General features: G+C 37.2%; 1 protein-coding gene across 1 annotated transcript in view; it reads left to right on the top strand.

The window, feature by feature from the left end:
* Positions 1 to 24,201, top strand: part of SYT14 (synaptotagmin XIV) — a 202,929-nt gene that overhangs the window by 56,369 nt on the left and 122,359 nt on the right. Inside the window, exons 3-4 of the mRNA XM_010836872.1 lie at positions 2,989 to 3,153; positions 10,372 to 10,587. Coding sequence (XP_010835174.1) covers positions 3,042 to 3,153; positions 10,372 to 10,587 — 328 coding nt within the window. The 5' untranslated portion in view covers positions 2,989 to 3,041. The remainder of the gene's footprint in view (positions 1 to 2,988; positions 3,154 to 10,371; positions 10,588 to 24,201) is intronic.

A 24,201-nucleotide genomic window follows, 5' to 3' on the forward strand; every position in this document is an offset into this window, starting at 1 on the left:
TCCATGGGGATGGTCTTGATCCCTGTCTCCTGTACAATGTCACGAACCTCATTCCATAGTTCATCAAGCACTCTATCTATCAGATCTAGTGCCTTAAATCTATTTCTCACTTCCACTGTATAATCCTAAGGGATTTGATTTAGGTCATACCTGAATGGTCTAGTGGTTTTCCCTACTTTCTTCAATTTAAGTCTGAATTTGGCAATAAGGAGCTCAGACTGTGGTGAGAGCCATAGTCAGCTCCTGGTCTTGTTTTTGCTGACTGTATAGAGCTTCTCCATCTTTGGCTGCAAAGAATATAATCAATCTGATTTCGGTGTTGACCATCTGGTGATGTCCATGTATAGAGTCTTCTCCTGTGTTGTTGGAAGAGGGTGTTTGTTATGACCAGTGCATTTTCTTGGCAAAACTCTATTAGTCTTTGCCCTGCTTCATTCCATATTCCAAGGCCAAATATGCCTGTTACTCCAGGTGTTTCCTGACTTCCTACTTTTGCATTCCAGTCCCCTATAATGAAAAAGACATCTTTTTTGGGTGTTAGTTTTAAAAGGTCTTGTAGGTCTTCATAGAACCGTTCAACTTCAGCTTGTTCAGCGTTACTGGTTGGGGCATAGACATGGATTACTGTGATATTGAATGGGTTGCCATGGAAACGAACAGAGATCATTCTGTCACTTTTGAGATTGCATCCAAACAATATAGCACGTAATATATGCTATATTGTTTTTATTAGCAATAACTAGCTTTCATAAGTGAGGTGAGTTGTGTTTCCTCCTTCATTTAGTCTTCTAAGAGATAGGAGATTTTTTTTAAAATTTTACTTACTTATTTATTTTTAACACCAAAAACTTTGTATTGGGGTATAGCTGATTAACAGTGTACTGACAGTTTCAGGTGAACAGTGAAGGGATTCAGCCGTACGGGATGGGAGATTTTAAGCTGCTTATTATTATAGCTAACGCTGTGTGTTCACTTACAGCATCACATTTTAGTGTGCTTTGGGCCTGAGCTGAAAGGGGAGCTCCTATCCATATGTGCTGTTTACAATGTAATACTGAATATGGTCACACTGAGAATTTTGTGTCTTCATACCAGAGTCTGTCCTGCTGCGATCTTCCTAGCTTTTAGATCAGATGACGATAGTCTTTTTACCTGTTTGTTTTTTTTTTTTTTACCTTAACCGTCAGGCTTGATGTTATCACTGTTTTATGTCATATACCTTAGATTCTTTTATTAAACTATGTTCTCTTTCCTGACTATTCTCCAGCCTGAGAATGAGACAGAAAGGGCTAATGTCTAGGCGTAACGTCTTGGTTCTGGTAGCAGGATCTGTTCCTCCGCACCAGGCTGCTATTCAGAGCACTTCCACCATCCCTGCCACCTTCTGCCTCACACTCATCACGCCTCCTTGCAATATCATTCTCTGCTCTGTCCTCTGCTGCAGTGCTGTTGACCCAGCTTTGAACAGACCATAATGTCGTATCAGTCCTGCACCTGGGATGCTAGCTTTCACAGATGCTGAGAAGCTAGGAGAGTAAAGCACTCATCATGGACTGGTGGGTGACTTCAGTTTTAACAAATGAGTTAGATGCCGATTGTCCTGGTTCTTCAGATTAAAAAAGGAATTTTGGAGGAGATGACGTTTTAGTCGCTGCTTGAGCAGTGGAGGAGGAAAGAGTAGGGTGGTATTTGAGGCTTTTGATTCATTGTCTACTAATGCTTGAGTCAGGCACTGAGATTACAAAAGTTTAGTTCTGTTTAATTCCAAATGACTAGTCCCAGAGAGAGATAATGCAGAAGTTGAAAAGAAAGAGATGACTAAGGATTGGAGAAGTTGGAGAAGGTTTTGTCCTCACTCTACCAAATCTCCCTGGATGGTTTCATGTATTCTCTTGTATTCATGATTCTCATGTATTCATGGAGTTTCTGGAATGCACAGTGATACCCTGTCTCTTGTTTTCACATGCTGTTTCTTCTGTATGAAATCGTGTTCACTTGGCTAATTCTTGGGCTTCCCTGGTGGCTCAGACGGTAAAGAATCCGCCCGCAGTGCGGGAGACCTGGGTTTGATCCTTGGGTTGGGAAGCTCCCTGGAGAAGAGAACAGCTACCCACTCCAGTATTCTGACCTGGAGAACTCCATGGACTGTGTAGTCCATGGGGTCGCGAAGAGTCGGACACGACTGAGCGACGTTCGCTTTCACTTTTTTGGCTAATTCTTACAATTACAGGAGCCATAACTTGTAGAAAAGCTTACTTGATCCTTCAGCACTGGGTTACATAACCTTGGTTACACTGCGTTGTGACTGCCTTCACCAGCCTGTTCAAGGAAGATAGGAAATGCATGTGTGATATGCTCGGTGTATGGCTGCTGCTCCAGAGTGTTTGTTGGTTGAATGAATGAGTGGGATTTGGTATAGAGAGGATACTCAGTCACTCCTGGCAAGGGGAGGAGGCAGACAAAAACACGGCATGTGGTAAATGGAATCATCTGATTGGAGAGTAGTATTGAAAAGAGGCTGGAGTTTTCAGTGCCAAGTTAAAAAGTCCAGAGTTGGTTTAACACAAAAAGACCATTGAAGCTTTTAGAGATAACAACAATAGTATACGTTCTCATAAATTTGAGTGCTTGGGAAATAAGTTTTTCTAAATTTTGTTTTAAAATTTTTTAATACTCGTCAGTGGACTAAATAATATGGTGACTGCCTCTTTTATAGACTCATTTCTTTTTAAGACTGTTCCCACATAATTTACAGGGAAACTGTTAATATACTCTTAAATAAATTTTAATATACTTTTGCATAAATTGAACAACTCATTAAACTTTGCAGTTTATTTTTCTCACAAACTGAACTGTTGTGAACTATGAAAATTTACAAATAAAATTCAAATAAGGCAGCAATCTTAACACAATGTATAGGGGTTTCCTTCTTATTTGTAACTTGAAGAAGAATAAATGCTTACAGCTGTGACTTTTTTTTCCCTCCAGTATCTCCAGAGGCAGTTGGATTTTTGTCTGCTGTTGGGGTGTTTATTATCTTGATGCTGCTCCTTTTTCTCTATATTAATAAGAAGTTCTGTTTTGAAAATGTTGGCGGGTTTCCAGATCTTGGTTCAGGATACAGTGCAAGGAAGAATTCACAAGATAAAATTTGTAAGTATCATATCGCTGCTTCTCTTGTTTAGTCTTTCTATCTACTGTTTATTACTTTACTTTAAAAATACGATATAAATTAAAAAGCTTGATTCTGACATACAGTAAACTAACCTTTAGACATTATTCTGTGAGAGTAAAAGATCTATTACATAAATTATGTTCAGCTATCTTTTTATTGCCCATGAATTGCTACTATATTGCATAAAAATGAATTGTATATCATCATAGAATGACATTTTTATATACTTTAAGAAGAAGGACATATCTTATTACTTTCTATGTTTAAATCCATTGTCCAAATAGTTTTCTAGAGAGCTTTTTTCCCATGTCCCTAGAAAGCTTTTGAGAGTATTCACCCTTTAATCTGCTGTTGAATTCTCAGCAATGGATAATTATGTTGTTTAGAGAAGGTGGTTTTCTCTAGTAATTTAGTATGTAAAATCTGATTATGAAACTTAGTGTTCCTCTTTCCTCCTTGGCAACACAGATATATTGCTTAGTGTTACCAGATAATAGGAAAGATGAGGGCTGTGATATTGTTCTTTTTCTTATGAAAAACTTCTCTTTTTTTTAAGTTATTATAGAGTTCTTTATTTGCTGTTTCCAAAGACTGGCTTATGTAAATAATAACAAAAAGAAGTTGAAAATTGTAACAGTGAGACATTAATTTAGAATTTTAAGGAAAAATACAAGAGAAGCCTTACATTTCTTGTCCATGTACAAATGTTGAAGAGATGCTTTTGTCTTGTATCTGGTAACTTAAAAAGTGATAACCTCATTGTTTATAAAAATCTTATTGTTGAATTACATCATGCAGATTTTACATTAAGGAAACTGTAGTATTTTATGTGGTTTGGTTTGATTAATGTTTCTCATACTTCACCTGTTTTTTCTTTTTTCCATCATTTGCGTAGAATAAACTGGTTAAAGAAACCTCATTTAGTAGCCTCCAGTAATTCTCCGTTTTGGCATTTCTAGTTTTTCTTTGGTCTTATCCCTTCACACTCTTAAAAATTATTGAGGACCCCAAAGAGTTTTTGTTTATGTGAGTTATAGCTCAATGATATGTAAATTAGAAGTTAAAACCTAAGAAAAATTTAAAATACTTTTTCAATTTATTTTTAAAAACCCAACAGTAAGTCTATTACTTGTTAATCTAAAATGTATTAATTTTTAAAACTGTATATTTTCTAAAACCAAAAAATACGTTTGAGAAGAGTGGCATTGTTTTACATTGCAAATCTGTCTAATGACTGGCACAGAAGAAACAACTGGATTCTCATATCTGCTCCTGCATTCAATCTGTTCCATGGCCTCGGGAAAACCCAGGAGCTCATTTGAGTGAATGAAAGTGAAAAGTTAACTATCCTCTTACTCTCATTGTAGAAAGAGTTTTGACCTTGAGGATCTATTGGAAAGGTTGGGGGACCTTATTAATTTTTCTGAGGCTGTTTCTTTACTCGCTTATTAAATAAGAATAATAATATTTACCTTCTAGAGTTATTTTAAGATCAAATAAGAAAAAAATTTGTAAATCACAATTCCTTACATGTAATAGCCACTCAGCAAATGTTCTCTCTCTGCTCGTCCCTATTCTAACTTCTGCAAAATTGTTTAGATATATAAACAAATACATATTTGGGGGAATATATGTATTGGGGGAATCCTTAATACATTTTTTATTTTGAAATGGTATTGGTACTTTGTTCTGTGTTAATAATATAGGGCAGTTCCCATACATAGACTATTAGTAAGTTAACTAAAAAGTACATAATAAAAATCCTTTTTATACTTCTTCTTGCAGGTATAGAATAAAAACCCAATAGTATTTGAGGGAAAAATACTGTCTTGCTGCTGTCATGCCAGCTGTGGAGTGGGAAAAAATCTGGTTACGTTTAAACCAAGTGGTTTGATTTTTTTTTTTTTTTGAAGCATCTTTTACTTCAACATATTTCTTCCATTACATAAGCATTTACAGAAAGATTAAAAGGCATAATGTGAAATACTGATATTGAGCTAATGAATAGCACCATTTAAGTAAATGTTAAATTGAAATTCCAGAGTGCTTAATATTTTGAGAAGAGAAAATTCCATGATTGTAGCTTTTAGGAACAAGGAATTAGAAAATGGCATTTTTCAAAAGTTTTCAGCAGAATCTGCCTTCAGTATCCTCTCTGGTGGACACGATCAGTAATGCTGTGGAAGATTTGACCACTGCTGTAGGAGAAGTCAGCTATGCGTTCACTGACTCAGTTGCTGAACAGGTAACAAGCATGATAAATGGCTTTCGCCCAGAAGAGGAAAGCTCTGCAGCCCCAGAAGCTGTAGATACTTCTAAACAAGAAAGCACCACAATATCAGAAGTCTCCCAAAACACTAATTGTCAGAAAGCACCATTCAATTTAGAGAACCAAGCAAATCGAATAAATAGCTATAATACTTCAGTTTCACAAAAGCAAGACCAAAGAATGAGTGAAGGAGGAGTTAAACATATTAATAATAGGCAGCAGATGCCATCACAATATCAAGAAACAGATAATGCTTTGAAAGGTGATTCTTCTTTGAAAGGCCATGTGAGTGATGGTAGGGTATCAGTTAGCAGGCAGAATGCAAGTGCTGGGTCTCCCTGGCAAGAACTTCAAAGTACTGACAGGTGTAGAAAAAATGGATTAAAAATTTCCAGTGATGGTAAACATGACTTAAAGGAGGTAAGATATCAAGAAATGAAAGAAAATTACTTAAAGAAAGCTGAAACACATATTAAAAGTAAAGGATACAAAGGGCATAACTATTCAGGAAATGAATGTTCTCCAAAAGATATTCTGGAAAGCAGTAGACATATGATACAGAAATCCATTAAGAAGGAAGACTTATATCCAGCAGCATCAACTGATTCTAAAGAGCAGTGTCAAGGAAAAATCAAAGAACAAATAAATCCAACAAAATACTACAAAGGGAAAGCAGATATAAAAACAAAGAAAAATGAAGCCATTTCTGCCAAAAAAGAAACAGCAAAGAGTAAAGATGAAAAATATTTTAAAATAATACCAGAAAAAGGTGAGGTCTCCTAATGTGAGTTTGAGTGATAAAATGTTCTCTTAATTTTTTCACATTAGGAAAAATATCATCCAACTTCTTTAATTGTTCTCTGTACATCTGTTTTGCTAAGGCTTTCTTGAGTCCTCTTACTGAGAGGCATTTTTAAAGTCATGCAGTTTTTTGTTACAGTCCTTTCAAAAGCATGTTGTTTGTATTCCCCTGATTTAAGTATTGCCCCTGGTCCCTGCATTATTTGGACAGTTTTAAGGACCTTCATTTTACTTGCTGCTGGCTGCTGCTAAGTCACTTCAGTCATGTCCGACTTTGTGTGACCCCATAGATGGCAGCCCACCAGGCTCCCCCGTCCCCGGGATTCTCCAGGCAAGAACACTGGAGTGGGCTGCCCTTTCCTTCTCCAATGCATGAAAGTGAAAAGTGAAAGTGAAGTCACTCAGTCGTGTCCGACCCTCAGCGACCCCATGGACTGCAGCCTACCAGGCTCTTCCGTCCATGGGATTTTCCAAGCAAGAGTACTGGAGTAGGGTGCCATTGCCTTCTCATTTTACTTAATGCCCATTTATTGTACAGCCCAGAACTCTATGGTTTTCTTAAGTACTGCGCATACTTTAATTGGAGTTTATTTGGTGTGCTATAGTTGAATTTAAAAATTTTGTGTTTTTGTAACCTACCCTTAACCCTTTATACATTGTTGCTCTTCACATCTTTCCTGGTAAGAATCTACCAAATGTTTTATGTTTTCCTTGAGAGCAATGGATTTTTATTTTATTGAAATACATGCTTCAGAATGTCTTTTCATTTAGCCATACTTTGAGAGTTTTGTGTGACTTCTGTGTTTCCAATGCATATACATGAACAATCTATTTTTATTCATAAGTTCTCTATGTACAATTAAGATTCCAACTAAGCAGTCACAGTTTTCATCCACAGTATTTGTGACAGTTTTCAAAACAATTAGCTGACAGTTACTTGGTTTCCTTCATGTTGCCAGTTATCACTCCTGGTTATCCCTTGAAGTGAAGTGCAAGTGGCTCAGTCATGTCCACCTCTGCGACCCCATGGACTGTAGCCCCCCCAGGCTCCTCTGTCCTTGGGATTCTCCAGGTCAGAATACTGGAGTGGGTATCCGTTCCCTTCTCCAGGGGATCTTCTCAATCAGAGATCGAACCCAGGTCTCCCACATTGCAGGCAGATTATTTACCATCTGAGCCGTGATTATGCCTTAGTCATTCTCATTTACTGTTGATCTGATCACAACACCAGAAGTACACTGGCTTTTATTTATAAAAGATACATATGGAATTTTTGTGTATGTTTACATTCTCATAACATAACAAAAAACTGAGTAGCACTAGAAATGCAGAAGACTGTTTCAATTCTGCTACATGACTTTATGTGTAATAGGAATCTGCTATTTATCAGTTGTCTGAATGATTTTTAAATGGTATAATAGAGGCTGATCCAAGATGGATGAGCCAATTAAAAAGGAATGTAAATTTTTGGAAATATATCTGTTTTGAAGTTTATTCTCCTAGCAGTTGTTTGAAATGTCAGATTCAGTGAGGTTTTTTTTTTTTTTTGGTAGCCTTGATTTAATTTTGGTAGCCTTATTACCTGAAGTAATAAAAATTAAAAGAAATAAAATGAAGTGAAATAGTTTACATATTATCTTATTCATAAAATAACAGAATGGATGCTATTAATACTTCACAAGTAGTAGTGCAGAATTTAAAATTTTAATTTGTTTTAATTAAGAAGCATGCTACTACCTAAAGGAATCACATATCTCTTAAGTATTCTAGAATTTAATGAGTACTAAACTGAAAATCCCATGGACAGAGGAGCTTGGTGGGCTACAGTCCATAGGGTTGCGAGTGTCAGACACGACTTAGTAACTAAACTACCACCTCCAAACTGAAACATATTATGATTTAAAAATCATTTTGAAAATCATTCGACCCATATGGATTGTCCCTTCATATAGCTGAACTGTAATATTGCTAGTATTAATACCTGAGTCCTAGGTTCTGACAGAGCTTATAAGATATAATAAGAGGAAGAAGGGTTTCCTTCTCCATTTGCAAATGCAGGGCTACTTTAGGTAATGTAGTAGGTAAATTTCTTGCTGCCCTCCTCAGAGCTCTCCTGCTGCCTTAGAATCCACACAGTGCTAAAACCTGGGAGTCAGAATGCCCAGATTTAGACTAGATCGCCATCATCTCAGTCCTGTCTAATAGAACTTTCTGCAGTGATGGAAGAGTTCTACGTATCTGTATTGCTCCATACGTAACCACTGTCCACACATAGCTCTTGAGCACTTGGAATGTGGCTAGTAGCACTGGAGAACTAGACTTTAAATTTTATTATTTCTACTTAATTTAAATAACTGCATGTGGCTGGTGACTAAGTATGACAGTGCAGAATATAACATTGGTTATGGCTTTACCCTTTGATAGTTTTATTTTACTGAATTAAAAAGTGGGACTTGGACTAGTGACATTGAAGCTACCATGTTTCTAACTCTAAATATTGAATTTCTATCCCATATCTTGTTCTCGTTCTTTGTCTCTCCACTTGAATTTTAAACTTTGATTCCTGTAGTGCAGATGATTTAGCTGAGTGTAATGAGAGAAATGTCTAGACTGAACTAATAACTTCTGACTGCTGTGGTCTCTTCATCCTTCTGGAGTTGTTTTAGAATTCTGAGAAGGTTACATCTTGTCTAAATGAATCTCAACATGATGCAGTTTCAAAATCTTTACCTTTTAAGTAAATGATACCCACTCCAGTACTCTTGCCTGGAAAATCCCATGGATGGAGGACCCTGGTAGGATGCAGTCCATGGGGTCGCTAAGAGTCAGGCACGACTGAGCGAGTTCGCTTTCACTTTTCACTTTAACGCATTGGAGAAGGAAATGGCAACCCACTCCAGTGTTCTTGCCTGGAGAATCCCAGAGACGGGGAGCCTGGTGGCTGCCGTCTATGGGGTTGCACAGAGTCGGACAGCGACTGAAGTGACTTAGCAGCAGCAGCAGCAGCAGCAGCAGCAGCAGCAGCAGTGCTTTTTAAAAGAATTTAAAATTAATTTACCAGTTTACCTTCTGGAAATGTAATTTGAAATTTGGGTACATATAAGTAAGGTTTTCCTAGGAAATCTGCCTTTCACAGATGATGTGTTAAGTTTGGTATATATGCTTCCAGATATTTTTGTATGTATCTATACACTTATACTGCATGGATGTGTGTATACATTGCACGTAGATGTGTGTATGTGTGTTAATCTGTTTTTTTAAATGAGACTATAACATCTACTTTATTTCTCTTAACATTATATGGTAGGCATTCTTTCCCTGTGAGCACTCATAAGTTCCTCATTTTTAATGACTGCATAGTGTACCATTGCACAGATGTATCATAATTTACTTAACCAAGGCCCAGCGTTGGACATTCAGCTTGCATTTTTGTTTTCTTTGGCTGTTAAACACAATTCAGTAAATTGTCTCAAATACATATCACTGCCCATCTGTTAATTATTTTTTTAGGCTGAATTCTTAGAAATGGAACTGGTTAATTCTTATAAATGAATCAAAGACTATATACACTGGAAACTTTGATATGTATTGCCAGGTTGCTATCTAGAAGAGTTGTATCATTTGTATTTCAATCAATAGTGTATGTCTGTCTGTCTCTTTGTTCTGCTTCTAGCGCTAAGCAGTATCAGCTATGAAAATTTTGGCTAAGATGATGACCAAAAATGTCTCTTGTAACATGAATAATTTCAGTCAGATCCATATGTATTGGCAATACTTAAACTTCTTTGTGTGCTACTAATGCTTTAAAAAAATTGTGTAAGATGGCAAGCCCTATTATTCTGTTTATCTGTATCATGGTCGGAAAATCCCTGTGACTAACATTATTTATATAATTCAAATATGCAAGTCAGTTTTTTCTCGTAAAACATAAAAACCCAAAGCTTGGGCTTCTTAAATGAAAAATATTTTTCTAAAGCTGAAAATTCAGATTGTGTGTGTGTATATTTGTGTGTATATGAATATATATGACACATATATAAGTGTATGACATATATATGACTGTAGCAAATTTGCCATTACTTTATAGCATTGAATTTTGATCTGCCGTCCTTGTCATTCCAAATAGATAATTCCTACCTGGACAAAGATGAGCCTGGTTCATCGTCTGAAAGTGAAGATGAAGCACTGGGTAAATACCACGAGGCCTTATCCAGAACACACAACTCCAGACTACCACTGGCGGAGTCTAGACAAAAGAGCTATACGTGGGAAACGAGACAGAAATACAGTCCTCTTTCTGCAGAGTATGACGGATACAGTAGTGAAGCATCAGTAGATGAAGGTAAGATAGGCTAATTATTCAATTTTTTAGCTGATATGCTGTAGGACTTAGTTATTTGTTTCTACAACTCTAGGCACCTGTGGTTGCACACTAAATAAGAGATCGCGTGAATAGTCACATTTCTGGGACTGTAATGTATTCAAATTCAAATCTTTGAGCTCAAGCCAAAACCAAAACACACCAAACCCAAACACCAATAATTGAAATACAGTGGTAATTCTAGTGCTCTTTTCACAATGAACATATGCCTAGCAGTCATGAAATGGGAAATGGGAATCTGCTCTTGTCTCAGATGGAATCATTTCCTAAATACCTGTTATAGGAACTGATATCTCTCAGTGTTGACTATGACTGCAGTGTGTAAATGAATGTGTTTTCATTCAGTATGGCCCCTAGCGTGAGCCAAACACTTCATGCAGCACTTAGCAGAAGAAATGATGATCTGTTCCATGTAGAGGGAAAACTGAGATACATTTATGGAGTACCTGTACTGTATTGTACTAGGTTTTTAGGGGAATTTAAGGAGTTTTCAGGGATTATTTTGTCTCTAATTGATTTTTGCCTCACATGCGGACACTGACGTTTGAACTCAACCTACATAGAAGATAACAAGTCCACTCTCACACATTTTTATATCTTTCTAAAAGAGAAATAAAAAAGCTTTGCTATTGCTTACAGCATTTTTCCTTCCACATTTAAGTAAGTTGTTCATGTACTTGATACAGTGTGTGTCTACTCCTAGTAATTATTATATAAATGTCCAGATATGAAGAAAAGAGCAATGTATTTTAAATAGCACTTTTATTAGTGCATCAGACGCAAACTAACCTTAATTTTATAGCTGTGGCTTGTGTTTTGGGACCTGTTACTATTGATGACTTATCCTGGCACATACAGTTGTCAAAAGAGCTAAATCATTTACTTTTGTATTTGGCTTAATGCTAACTAAAGATTGGTATATATACCTCCCTTTTATTTCTGCTAGTACATAGATACAGTAAGAAAATAAATATAGAAAGCTCATTATGAGGTGTTCGGGAAGAAATAAAAAATATTAGACATGGACTCTACCCTCAAAAATACCTTACTTAACACTAGAGAAAATAAGATATGTGTTTACAGTGATAACTAAATAATGCAAAAATGACAAAGCCAGTCCCCAACTTACGTAAACCCTGGCTCATGAATAGTAGAACAGAAAGAGAAGGGGTCTTAAAGCCTGATCCTTGCGCGCATTCTGACCCTGTGACTCACCAGGCTGTGAGCCCTTGAGCAGTGTAGCTAATGGTTTGTAGGCTTGTTTCATTGTCTCTCAGTGTGAATAATAACTTGCTGATAGGGTTGTCATGGACCTTAAATGCCATGTGTGGTGTTCTTAGCATAGTGTCTGATGCCTGACTGGTAAGTGATCAGTAAATGGTGGTCATAGTTGTGGTTGGTGAAACAGTGATGGTGATGAGAGTGAGTAGCCACAAGCAAGCTATGAGTGTGTAATATGTGACTCTAGACGTTTTCTTTTTTGCAGCTTCAGTTCCAGGCTTTTTTCCTCTACTCATCCTTCTTACCCTACACTTCTGTGCTGGTTTGATTGCTTCTTCCCACTAGTCCTGTTACTCTCCCGTGGCTCAGCAGTTTGGGGAAAGCGGTAAAGAGAGAAGCATAACCTCAGTGGCCCTTCTGTTCCTGCCCTTCTCTCTGGAATCACCTCTCATTTCACGTCACCTGTGTATTTAGGACTTGTACCTTTCTACCATTTCTACCCTAAATCATTTGGTAAAACATCCAGGATAGCATGATTTTAGGCATTCTGAAATGAGATTTACTTACTTCATAAGCATTTGGTGAAAGCTTTTTATGTGCCATACTAGATCCTGTGGATGTAAATAAAAACATTTTATAAAAAATTATATAAAAGATTAATCAAAGCAAGCTTGTTTTAAAGAGCCCCCAGACTGGCGGAGGATGACCTGTGAGTACATGTGTAATGCTGTGTGGTAAGAGGTCTGTTAATACAAGAATAGCATTGTGCAGAAATACAGAAGAGGAGGTGACTGAGACTTTGGGAGGTGGGGCTGGGGGATCTGCACAGAGTGGGTGAGCTAGACTTGAGGGGGACTGCTCAATCGCACAGAATAGTGATTGTAGAAAAGCAGAAGACACTGTGTTTCCAAGTCTTTAACCTAGGATCTGTGCTTGGAGAAGGTGCAGTAATGGGGCTGAATGCCACACTCAGGACTTTGGATGTTGTCTTCCAGGAAATATAGAGCCCTAGAAAGTTTTTACACTGGCTAGTGTGGCACTTTTAGGCTAGTGTTTAAATACTGTAACAGAAGATGAATTGGAGATAGGAACTGCTGAAGACAGAAGGACAGATTAGATAAACAGCCATGAGATCCTCATTAGCAATGTTAATTGAGGGACAAAGAATTTGAGGGACTTCTCAAGAAGAAACTGAGGGACTTCTCAGTATATCCTGGTGAATGGCTGTATGTTATGTGTAAGGAAAGACTGTTTAATTAGTTTAGAAAGCATAAGAGAAGTAAGTTTGTGGGAGGAGATAGTTTGGTTTCAGTCATGCTGTATTTCAGGGGTCTGTGGAATATCCAGGTGGAGATGGATATCCTTATTGTTAAAATGCTGGCACTGGGGTTTAGGATGGAGAGATGACCGAGTGATAATGTAAGATAGCGATCGACTAAGAAGATAGTTTTTTGTATCATAGATTATTGCTAATTGAAAAATCAGAGATTGCTGTGAGTCCAAAGTAGACTCAGTGGAGTAAAGGGAAGAACAGGAAGACTTGATTAGAGAGGGACATTTCAGAGCTCTGGATTTTAGAGAACAGCAATTTCAAGTGATAGTAAGTTCTGAACATGCCCACAGGCTAAAGATGCAGAAATACACATAAAATGCTAAAAGGTTTTAAGGAAGGGAGCGAAATACTATCCACTGGGGAAGGTGTGAGAGAGCTTCCGTGAAAATGGTGTTAGGGTTCAGCTTTGAAAAATGGGTAGAAAGTTGGTGAAAAGAATAAGTAGAGGTATCTTAGAAGGAAGTTCATAAATGCCACAGTACAAAGTAGTGAAATCTAGGGACTATTTCAGAAACAGAGAAAAGGCTCCTCTTAACTCTAACATAGGTGCGTGTATGTGTTTATATATATGTGTTTATATATGTGTAAAATAAAGTGGAAAGACAGATAAAGTCTAAATCCTGGAGTGGCTTTCTGAGAAGTTTGGATTTCAGTGGTTAGCCAGCAAGAACTCATTGAAAGTTTTTCACCAAGGAACCACGACCAGGGATGTCCAGGTTTGATGCACGATACTGGATGCTTGGGGCTGGTGCACTGGGACGACCCAGAGGGAGGGTATGGGGAGGGAGGAGGGAGGAGGGTTCAGGATGGGGAACACAGGTATACCTGTGGCGGATTCATTTCGATAGTTGGCAAAACTAATACAATATTGTAAAGTTTAAAAAAAAAAAAAAGAGTAGTTTACAACTGGAAGACTATAGGAAAAAGTCACCAATTAAGGAGGTCTTTGGAGTCATCTATGTGGGAAATGGTAAAAATCTGAATTATAATAATGGCAGTAGGAATATAAGAGGATGGAAGAGATCTTATAGAGGCACCGTTTACTGGATTTAGAAACTAAATGCATTGGAACTTTAGAATGAAGGAAGAAGTGTCAAAAATGATTCTAGTTTCCAGCAAGTGTGACTAGGAAAATGCTGAGGTCACTAATACAAATAAGAAATCCAGAGAGGGATGTTTCTTACTTGGAAGATGGGGGAAGGGTGGGAGATAAAAGTGGGTTCATGTATATGGTAAGGCAGAATATTTAAGCAGTTGGAAATGGTTGTGGATCTTAAAATCATGAATGCATTTGGGAGAAGGTTTGCCAGATCATATATACTTAGCAAATAGAAGCCAAGGGAAGTAATTAAATTGATGAGAGAGAATGTATGGAGAGAAAAGGAAGTCATTTCCTTTCATTAACAGAATTAAAGGTGTCACTTAAACAGAGAAGAGTAAGTAACCAATAAAATGGAGAATCAGTAGAACGTTGTATTTCATCAGCCACAGGAGAGTTTTGAATGCCACACTGCAGAGAGACTGGGGATGAGAGTTCAGACTAGCTCCTTTGTCCATTAGAAGTTGATCAGTAACTCTCAGTGTACATTTGAGAAGTATAGACTCCTAAGTGAGATTAAAGGTGGTTAGGAAATAGTAAGTGGAAGAGTGTTCATTTGCTACCTGCATTTTCATCTTACTTTTTCTCCCTTTATCAAGAAAAAGAGGTAGTTGTAGGGGTTCACCTTCTGCCTGCAACCCCAGAACAGTAACCTCCTCTGGTATGTATTCATAATGGGGGGGGCAGTGCTTCTGATACCCATTTGGGTTTCTGCCAGGTGGTTGTACCTCTACATAGCTGACTCAGGAGAAACACTGCTCACTTCACCCGGTCACCGAAGGGGACCACTGAGTACCGTTCTCTGGTAGGATTTGTTCATTTTCCTGGGATACAAGTAAAGAGATCAGCTGAATAGGTTATGCTTTCGTTACTGATCTGACCCTTTATCTGCATACTATTCTGCATGTTTATAAAGATTGGACTTGACCGCTGTGGGTTGAGGTGACTAAAGGGAATTACAAGGTAGAAGGGAAGATATTTTTTAATGTGCATTTTTACATGACATACTGTTACCTTATTAGGGCTGGTAAAGAACCATCACCCCATTTCTCAACTCTGAATAATTCCAGTAGAGAAGCTATGAAATAGCCAATACTGGAAGTATCTGTAAGAGTAGAGTGGTGATCCTAGTCTATCATAAACTGCTTAAGTTTGTACAATTTTACTTTTTGTGTTAATGGTGTGTGCTCCTTCTCTCCCCTGCTCCCCACCTTTTAGTCCTTCACTTCCAATTTTGTGGAATATTTTAGGGAAAATGGATTTTTAAAGAAGAAAAAAAAAATTTCTTTGCTTTATTTGCATATACAGACTGGAATTTTTTTTTTTTTAAGAGTTTCCCCAAAGGAATGTGTCTTGCTTCTTACTGACATTTGGTATGTTTCATTCACTGGACTATTTCTTACTTACTTTCTATGTATTTCAAAAGCCTGTGAGAATTACAGGATTTGATAAACATTTTGAAGACCGGAGAAACCCAAATTGTTTTCCTCTTTGAGAGTCATGACTATCTTCTGGTGTGGAGAAATTGCCATTGGAAAAATTGACAATTTTGATTCTCGTTGATGTGGTTAAAAACTGAATAAAAGGTGTTCAAGTTTTCTTTTAAAACATGATCACAAAACAGTTCTAAAATCTACTGTTTTTTTTTTTTAAATCTACTGTTTTTGACATTGGAATTTAAATTGTGAGATAGGTTTAAATGTCTAGAATGCAACTGATAAGCTTTTCTTGAACTGTTAGTTTTTTTTTGAAGTAGAGTTTTTTTCATGTTTAATTTGTATTTGTAAAAAAAGAAAAAAGAACAAAAAAAATTTCCAAATCTAAGTAATACAAAACCAGAGCAAAACTGTTGTGCCTTCTATTTATCTTTGATTCCAGTCTTGGCAATTGTTTAAAGAAAAAAAAAAAAAATTCCCACCAGGGAGGGCCTGGTAGGGATTAGGAGAGACAGGGCAGGACTTTCTGACAGGCAGGGAGAACCTCCATTCACTGAGCTCCTCCTGTGTGCCTGACACTGTTGGTTTCTATAGCCCTTGTCATATTTAATCTTCATCGCAACACATTGTGATAGATAAGATTATTTCCATTTTACAGAAGTGAGAGGAGATTTTAGGTCAAATAAGTGACTTTTAACCTAAGGTCATACAGTAAGTTAGAAAGACGACATTTGTCAAGTTCACGACAAAACGAGTGATGCTTTAGCTTCTGTTAGGTTATCACTGCTGCTTTAGTGTCCTCCCGAAGTCTCTTTTGTTTATAATTAATCCCTTCAGTCGGGTCCTTTAGAGAAGTTGCTATATTATAAATCTGAAATACAGATACTATAGAAAGAGTAAGAAAATACGACAGCCTGTATTTGTTGATCATATTTTCTCCTCTAGGTGGCCATGTTCATCTTCCGTTTTTTGGAATACAAAAGGGGATAATAGCTCTAAGACATTTTTTTGGAAAAAATGAACATTAAAATAATTTATCAGATTTCCTTTGTTCACAATTTTATTTTACTATGTTCTTAAAATTAAGATTTTCTGATAATCCTCTTAATTTAAAAAGGTTTAAGAGTTAAATAGTAGGTTGTGATACCTTGTTTAAGTTGGTAAGATAGCACAACCTTTGAAATTCTATTCATGCTATTTAGTACTTTCCATTTTTATATAACAGAAGCCTTATTAGATTTTATATAAAGAAAAAGCAGTATAAAATTATTAGAATGTCTTTTTGTTACTATAGCTTTTAATTCTTAGTTTACCATAGAGATTATCAAGCTACATTTACATATTGTGGCATAGCTGTATTAAAAATCATATGATTTTTTGTGTGTGTGAGTTAATTTTAAATGATATTTAAAAATAAAATAATTTCCAGCATCACTTATGTCTTAGGGTACATGTAAGCCATACACATACACACACACACACACACACACACACACACACTTACCACTCTCTTATGGCTGCTTCACAAGCTCTCTGCTGTTGACTTTGATGTTTTTTTAAGACTGTTGTTGTTTAGTTGCTAAGTCATGTCTGACTCTTTTCTGACCCCGTGGACCGTAGCCCAACAGGCTCCTCTGTCCATGGGATTTCCAGGCAAGAATACTAGAGTGGGCTGCATTTTCCTTCTGTGCGGGATCTTCCCCACCCAGGGATCAAACCTGCATCTCCTGCACTGCAGGCAGATTTTTATCGCTGAGCCACCGGGGAGGCTCACTCTTAAGATTAGGATCATTACAGCACATTTCTTTATTCCCTTTATTTAAATGTTACTTTTAAAACAATTTAGTACGTAAGAGTAATAAATTTTTTGTTTATGTTTTCTTTAAGTGCATTTTAAGTTCTTTGTAAAGATTGTTCTACTGATTTTCACAATTTCTGTGTGAAGAGGGTAAGTACAAAAAAATTTTGTCTGTATTTTTCACATGCTTTTGACACAAACATTTTTAGTGTCTTAACATGGTAAAAGTGATATATATTACATGGTTTATTTAAATTTTTGTTAAACATTTTCCTTGACTTCAGGTTTTTATTCATGAAAATTTATCCTCTGAAGAATTCTTTATTGTGTATATGTGTGTATGTATGCATGTATCTGTACTCTGAATAAGACCAATTTGAGGAGAAGTTGATCTTGAAGACTTTTCCTACATTTTTGTGTTTTGGAGATCTTTTTTATGTGATGAGGTCAATTGTTACCAGGAGTGAAGAATTCTTTTATTATGCTACTTTTGCAAACCGCATCTCACCTTTGAGATGAGATGTCTTTGTGCAACTTAGTTAAAGGCATGGCTTGCCGGGTGGATGAATTAGAAAACAGCACTGCCTTTGAGCAGACAACACACCAAGAGAATATAGTTCAGTGAAGCAGATACCAGCTGTGTTAGAAGAAGAAGGCAGTCCTTCCTTCGGGTGTAAGATACAGCAGACCAAAGTCACGTTGTGCTTAAGCAAACCCACGTCGGCCAGGTACTCTTTTGCAGTGTACAGACCACACAGCCATACACAGTGGTCCTAAACACCTGTTTTTATACACTTCCGATCTTAAGATAAGTTGGTAGGATTGCTGTGTTGAATGGATGTAGATCTATATAGATCCTTCATAGTTTTATTTTTTGGCCGAGATACTTGTCTAGTAGTGGAATGATGGAAATTAAAACACAGACATTAAAGATACCCTTAATTGATTGAGTACAAAACTGACACCCAGACACGTGCAACTTTACTAAGATCATACAGTTCGTGAGCTGCAGAACTGAGGTTCTAGGTGTTTGTAACCAGAGAATAGGTCAGTGTCTTTTAAAAGAACTACTCAGTCACGTGAGTTAATCAGAGATAATTATAAATTGAATGCAGGCTCTGTCCATTGCTAGAGGCTGAGGCATATCTGGAAAGTAGAGGAATAATGCTAATGGCAATCTGGCAAGATTAAATTGGGACCTGACACTTTAATTTACAGTTTAATTTACAGGTTTACAGGCGTTAGCAATGCCTATAGGAACTCAGTCTCACCTGCATTTAGGGAGCATTACATACAGTCACAAATGGATTGACAATAATGTTACTTCTAAGAGCAGTAGTGGGTGGTTTAAACTGACTAGAACATCTGTATTTTCTCTGAGTTTAAGCTTACCAACAAGGTACATCTCCTGGGAAACCAACCCTAATCAGGGAGGCAAGTCTATTTGTGAGGTAATCTCTTTAAGGAAATGGAAAATTTGAAGCTACTTCTGAAGACTAAGCCCAACATGGCTGTCAACTCTGGAGCCCAGGAGAAAAAACCCTCACTTGTTTTAGAGTATTAGTGGAAATTTGGAGGACAGCATGGTGGGAAGGCCATGTCATGAAGGAGCCCTCAAGCCTGAGGAATATTTATTAATGTGGCTACAGTGGAATATATGTTTATTTTCTTTTAGGCACTGCTAAAGTCTTTGTATAGAATTTAATTTATCTTCACATAAATCTTCTGGTTTTGTTACTTTTTATATATTTAATTAATCAATTCTGAAAAAAAAAAAAAAAAAAACCCAGCATCTACAGAGGTACATTAATATGCCCAGTTTTCCACAGCTGTAAGTGCTGGAGCCCAAATCCAGGCTCAGCTGGTTCAGAGTACAGTTGCTTGACCACCATAATGTACTGTATCAGCTACTCTCCTATCTGTACAAGAATGAAGGAACTTTTATCTTCTGAGATTGCTATCTTGTTGTTCTAAGAACATTTCGTGAAGACTTTGGACTCCTAGGCAAATGAAGAACCCTACAAGTGGGAAATACCTGGGGTTTGGCCTCAAACTCAGAAATGAAGCATATTATGCCTCCTGTATTTAGCCTTTCTGCAAGTTGCTTGTATGCAGACTTCGTATCCTTGGAACCTGGTATAGAAAGTTTGAGGAAATACTAGTGACTTGTTACTTTACCTGTTAGGCCTATTACAAAAAGGTCAGAGCTGGGCTGTTTTTTTCTTTTTGGAGATACTGTGAAACAATAGTCATGACAGACTATTGTGAAAACTCACTTAGATAAGGGGAAAGATTTTAGAAATTGGTTCCTGTGTGAAATATTTCAATTATCTAGCATACAGGAGTCTAGAACTAGTATCCTGTCACCTCCAGACATGTTTGTATTAAGCATACCACGGCAAGAACATAAGGGTCTATGCGGGTAGTGTGAAGTGTCATATCTTACGTATTGTTTTTTTTTAATGTTTGGCAGAAATCTTGACTGTAGACCTTTGCTTTAGAGTATATGATAGGAGATTTAGGAAGCCCTATCTAATATTGTAAGTCTTTGTAACAGTCTCAGCAGTAATAAAGGTATCACTACAACTGTGATACTTATAGTTCTTAAAACTGTGAGAAGGCAACTGCTATTAAACTAGGCATCTCTGATAGAATAATAAACTAGTCACCTAAAAAAGAGCTACACCTTTCCTTCTTCCTTCTGATGGACTGGTAGGAACTAAAACAATAAATACAAAGAAGTGAATGTCCTTCATTAATGTTCATACTACCCAGAATCAACAAGCATTAGTACTTCAGCGTTATTTTTTCCAGAAATTTTTATGGCTCTACTTTAAAACAATTTATATACTAACATGTGAATATGTCTTGCTTTTAAAACTTCAGCTTGATTAAGGTGGAGAGACACTGGTGGTGTTGACTGCCAGCTCACGGTACTTCCTGTCTGGAACCATGCACTGCGTGGTGGGTAGGGGTGGGCACTGCTAGTACACGCACTGGCTCGGCACTGAAACGCGTGTGTTATCCCTGGGAGTGGACTCCATCTACTGTGTGAAGACAGCCCCGAGGGCCTGGGATGTGATCTTGGCTGAACCTTGGAGCCCAGTGTGAGTTCATAAGTAGCAAGGCATGGCCATCAGAAAATACCTCAAGACAAGCAGTAATGACAGTACAGCTTGGGATAGAGCAATAGCAGTTCTCAGAGGGAAGTTCATAGTGATATAGGCCTTCCTCAATAAAAGAAGAAAAATCTCAAACCCCTAACATACCACCTAAAAGAATTAGAAAAATAAGAACACAAAGCCCCAATGTCAGCAGAAGGAAAGAAATAATAGAAGATTAGAGAAGAAATAAAATAGAGGTTTAAAAAACAGTAAAAAACATAAATAAAAGGAAGAGCTGCCTTTTTTAAAATATAAAAATGACAAGCCTCGACTTAGGCTCACCAAGAAGGAAAAAGAGAAGACCAAAAAAATAAGAAATGAAAGAGAAAAAATAACAGCCGATGCCACAGAAATACAAAGTCATATGAGCAGTTATATGCCAGCTATTAATAACTGCTGCTGCTGCTGCTAAGTCGATTCAGTCATGTCTGACTCTGTGCGACCCCATTGACGGCATCCCACTAGGCTCCTTTGTCCCTGGGATTCTCCAGGCAAGAATACTGGAGTGGGTGGCCATTTCCTTCTCCAATGCATGAAAGTGAAAAGTGAAAGTGAAGTTGCTCAGTTATACCCGACCCTTAGCAACCCTATGGACTGCAGCCTACCAGGCTCCTCCGTCCATGGGATTTTCCAGGCAAGTGTACTGAAGTGGGTTACCATATCCTATTAATAACTAGACAACTTAGAAGAAAAGGACAAGTTTCTAGAAACATACAATCTACCAAGACTGAATCAAGAAGAAGCATAATTTCAACAGACCAATCACTAAAAGTGATATAGAATCTGTGGTTTAAAAAAAAAAACTTCCTGCAAACAAAAGTCCAGGATCAGATGACTTCACTGTAGAATTCTATGAAACATACAAATGAGAACTTATACCTATGCTTCTCAAATTATTCTAAAAGACTGGAGAGAAGGGAACATCCCCAAATTCATTCTGTGAAGCCACCATCACCCTAATATCAAAACCAGACAGACAGAACAAAAAAGAAAATTATAGGTCATTATCTTTGATAAATATAGATGCAAAAAGTCTCAACAAAATATTGACAAGCCAAATCCAACAATACATAAAAAGAATCATATACCATTGATCAAGTTGGATTCATTTGAGGGTTGCAGGGATGATTCAACATATGCAGAGAAATCAGTATGATATACCACATTAACAAAAGAAAAGACAAAAGCTATATGATCCCCATAGATGCACAAAAAGCATTTGATAAAATTCAACATCTATTCATGATAAAATCTCTCACCAAAATCAGTATAGAGGGAACACACCTCAACATGTTGAAAACCAGTCACAACAAACCCAATAGCCAAAATAATACTCAGTGGTGAAAAAGCCACAAGCCTTCCTGCTGAATTCAGGAACAAGTCAAGATACCCACTCTCACCACTTCTATTCAACAAAATATTGGGAATCCTAACAGAAATCAGACAAGAAAAAGAAGTAAAAGGTATCCAAAATGGAAGGGAAGAGATAAACCTATCATTGTGTGCAGTTGATATGATACTCCATATAGAGAACACTAGAGCTTCCCTGGTGGCTCAGAGGGTAAAGCATCTGCCTGTGATGTGGAAGACCCAGGTTCGATCCCTGGGTCCGGAAGATCCCCTGGAGAAGGAAATGGCAGCCCACTCCAAGATTCTTGCCTGGAGAATCCCATAGACAGAGGAGCCTAGTGGGTTATACAGTCCATGGGGTTGCAAAGAGTCGGACACAACTGAGTGACTACACTTAGCTATAGGCATCATTAAAAAAGTATTAGACCTAATGGATTCAGCAAGGTAACAGGGTACAAGATTAGTATATAGAAATCTGTTACATTTCTTTATACTACCAATGAAAATCATAATGAAAAAAGAAAATGAAAAAACCAATTCTGTTTAAAATGTCACAAAAAATACTTAGGACTAAACCAAGGAGATGAAAGATGTATATGTATACTGAAAACTATAAAACACTGATAAAGGAAACTGAAGGTGATTCAAAGGAATGCAAAGATACCCCATACTTTTAGATTGGAAGAATTAATATTGTTAAAATGGTCATATTACCCAAAGCAATCTGCAGATTTAATGTGATCCCTATCAAAACACCCATAACATTTTTCACACAACTTGAAGAAATAATCTTAAAATTCATATGGAATCACAAATACCCAGAATTGCCAAAACAATCCTCAGGGGAAAAAAAAAAAGCTAGAAGCATAACCCTCTCAGACTTCAGACAAGAGTACAAAGCTACAGTAATCAAAACAGCATGATTATTGGCACAAAAACAGATATATACATCAATGGAACAAAACAGCCCAGAAATAAATCCACACACCTGAGGTCACTTAGTCTACAACAAAGGAGACCAGAATATACAGTGGAGAGAAGACAGACTCTTCAGCAAGCGGTGTTGGGAAAGCTGGACAGCCACCTCTGAATCAATGAAATTAGGCCACTCCCTCACCATTTACAAAAATAAACTCAAAATTGTTGAAAGATTTAACTGTAAGACACCATACCATAAAACTAGAAGAGAACAGAGGGAAAACATTCTCTGACATAAATTGTAGCAGTATTTTTTTAGATCAGCCTCCCAAGGCAACAGAAATAAAAAGAAAAATAAATGAGACCCAATCAAACTTAAAAGCTTTTGCAAAACAAAGAAAATGAACAAAAAGACAAGCTATTGAATGGGAGAGAATGTTTTCTTGTTTTAAATTTTATTTTATTTTTAATTGGAGGATAGTTACTGTACAATATTGTGATGGTTTCTGCCATACATCAACATGTATCAGCCATAGGTGTATATATGTCCTCTTCCTCCTGAACCTCTGTCCCACCTCCCACCCCTTCCTACCCCTCTAGGTTGTCACAGAGCACCAGATTTGGGTTCCCTGTGTCACACAGCAAATCCCCACTTGCTATCTGTTTTACATACAGTAATACATATGTTTCCATGCTACTCTCTAAAATCATCGCCCCACTGTGTCCAGACCTGTTCTTTACGTCTGCATTTCTTTGCTTCCCCTGCAAATAGTATCATCAGTACCATCTATCTAGATTCTGTGTGTGTGTTAACACGTGGTATTTGTTTTTCCCTTTCTGACTTAGTTCAATGTGTATAATAGGCTCTAGGTTCATCCACCTCATTAGAACTGAGTCAAATGCATTCTTTTTATGGCTGAATAATATTCCCTTGTATATATATACCACAACTTTTTTATCCATTCATCTGTTAATGGACATCTAAAGCAGATTCATTACTTTGCCAACAAAGGTCCATCTAGTCAAGGCTATGGTTTTTCCAGTTGTCATGTATGGATGTGAGAGTTGGACTGTGAGGAAAGCTGAGCGCCAAAGAATTGATGCTTTTGAACTGTGGTGTTGGAGAAGACTCTTGAGAGTCCCTTGGACTGCAAGGAGATCCAACTAGTCCATTCTAAAGGAGATCAGTCCTGGGTGTTTATTGGAAGGACTGATGCTGAGGCTAAAACTCCAATACTTTGGCCACCTCATGCGAA

The sequence above is a fragment of the Bison bison genome, unplaced genomic scaffold (genome assembly GCF_000754665.1).
Source record: "Bison bison bison isolate TAMUID 2011002044 unplaced genomic scaffold, Bison_UMD1.0 scf7180017864067, whole genome shotgun sequence".
Taxonomy (NCBI): domain Eukaryota; kingdom Metazoa; phylum Chordata; class Mammalia; order Artiodactyla; family Bovidae; genus Bison; species Bison bison.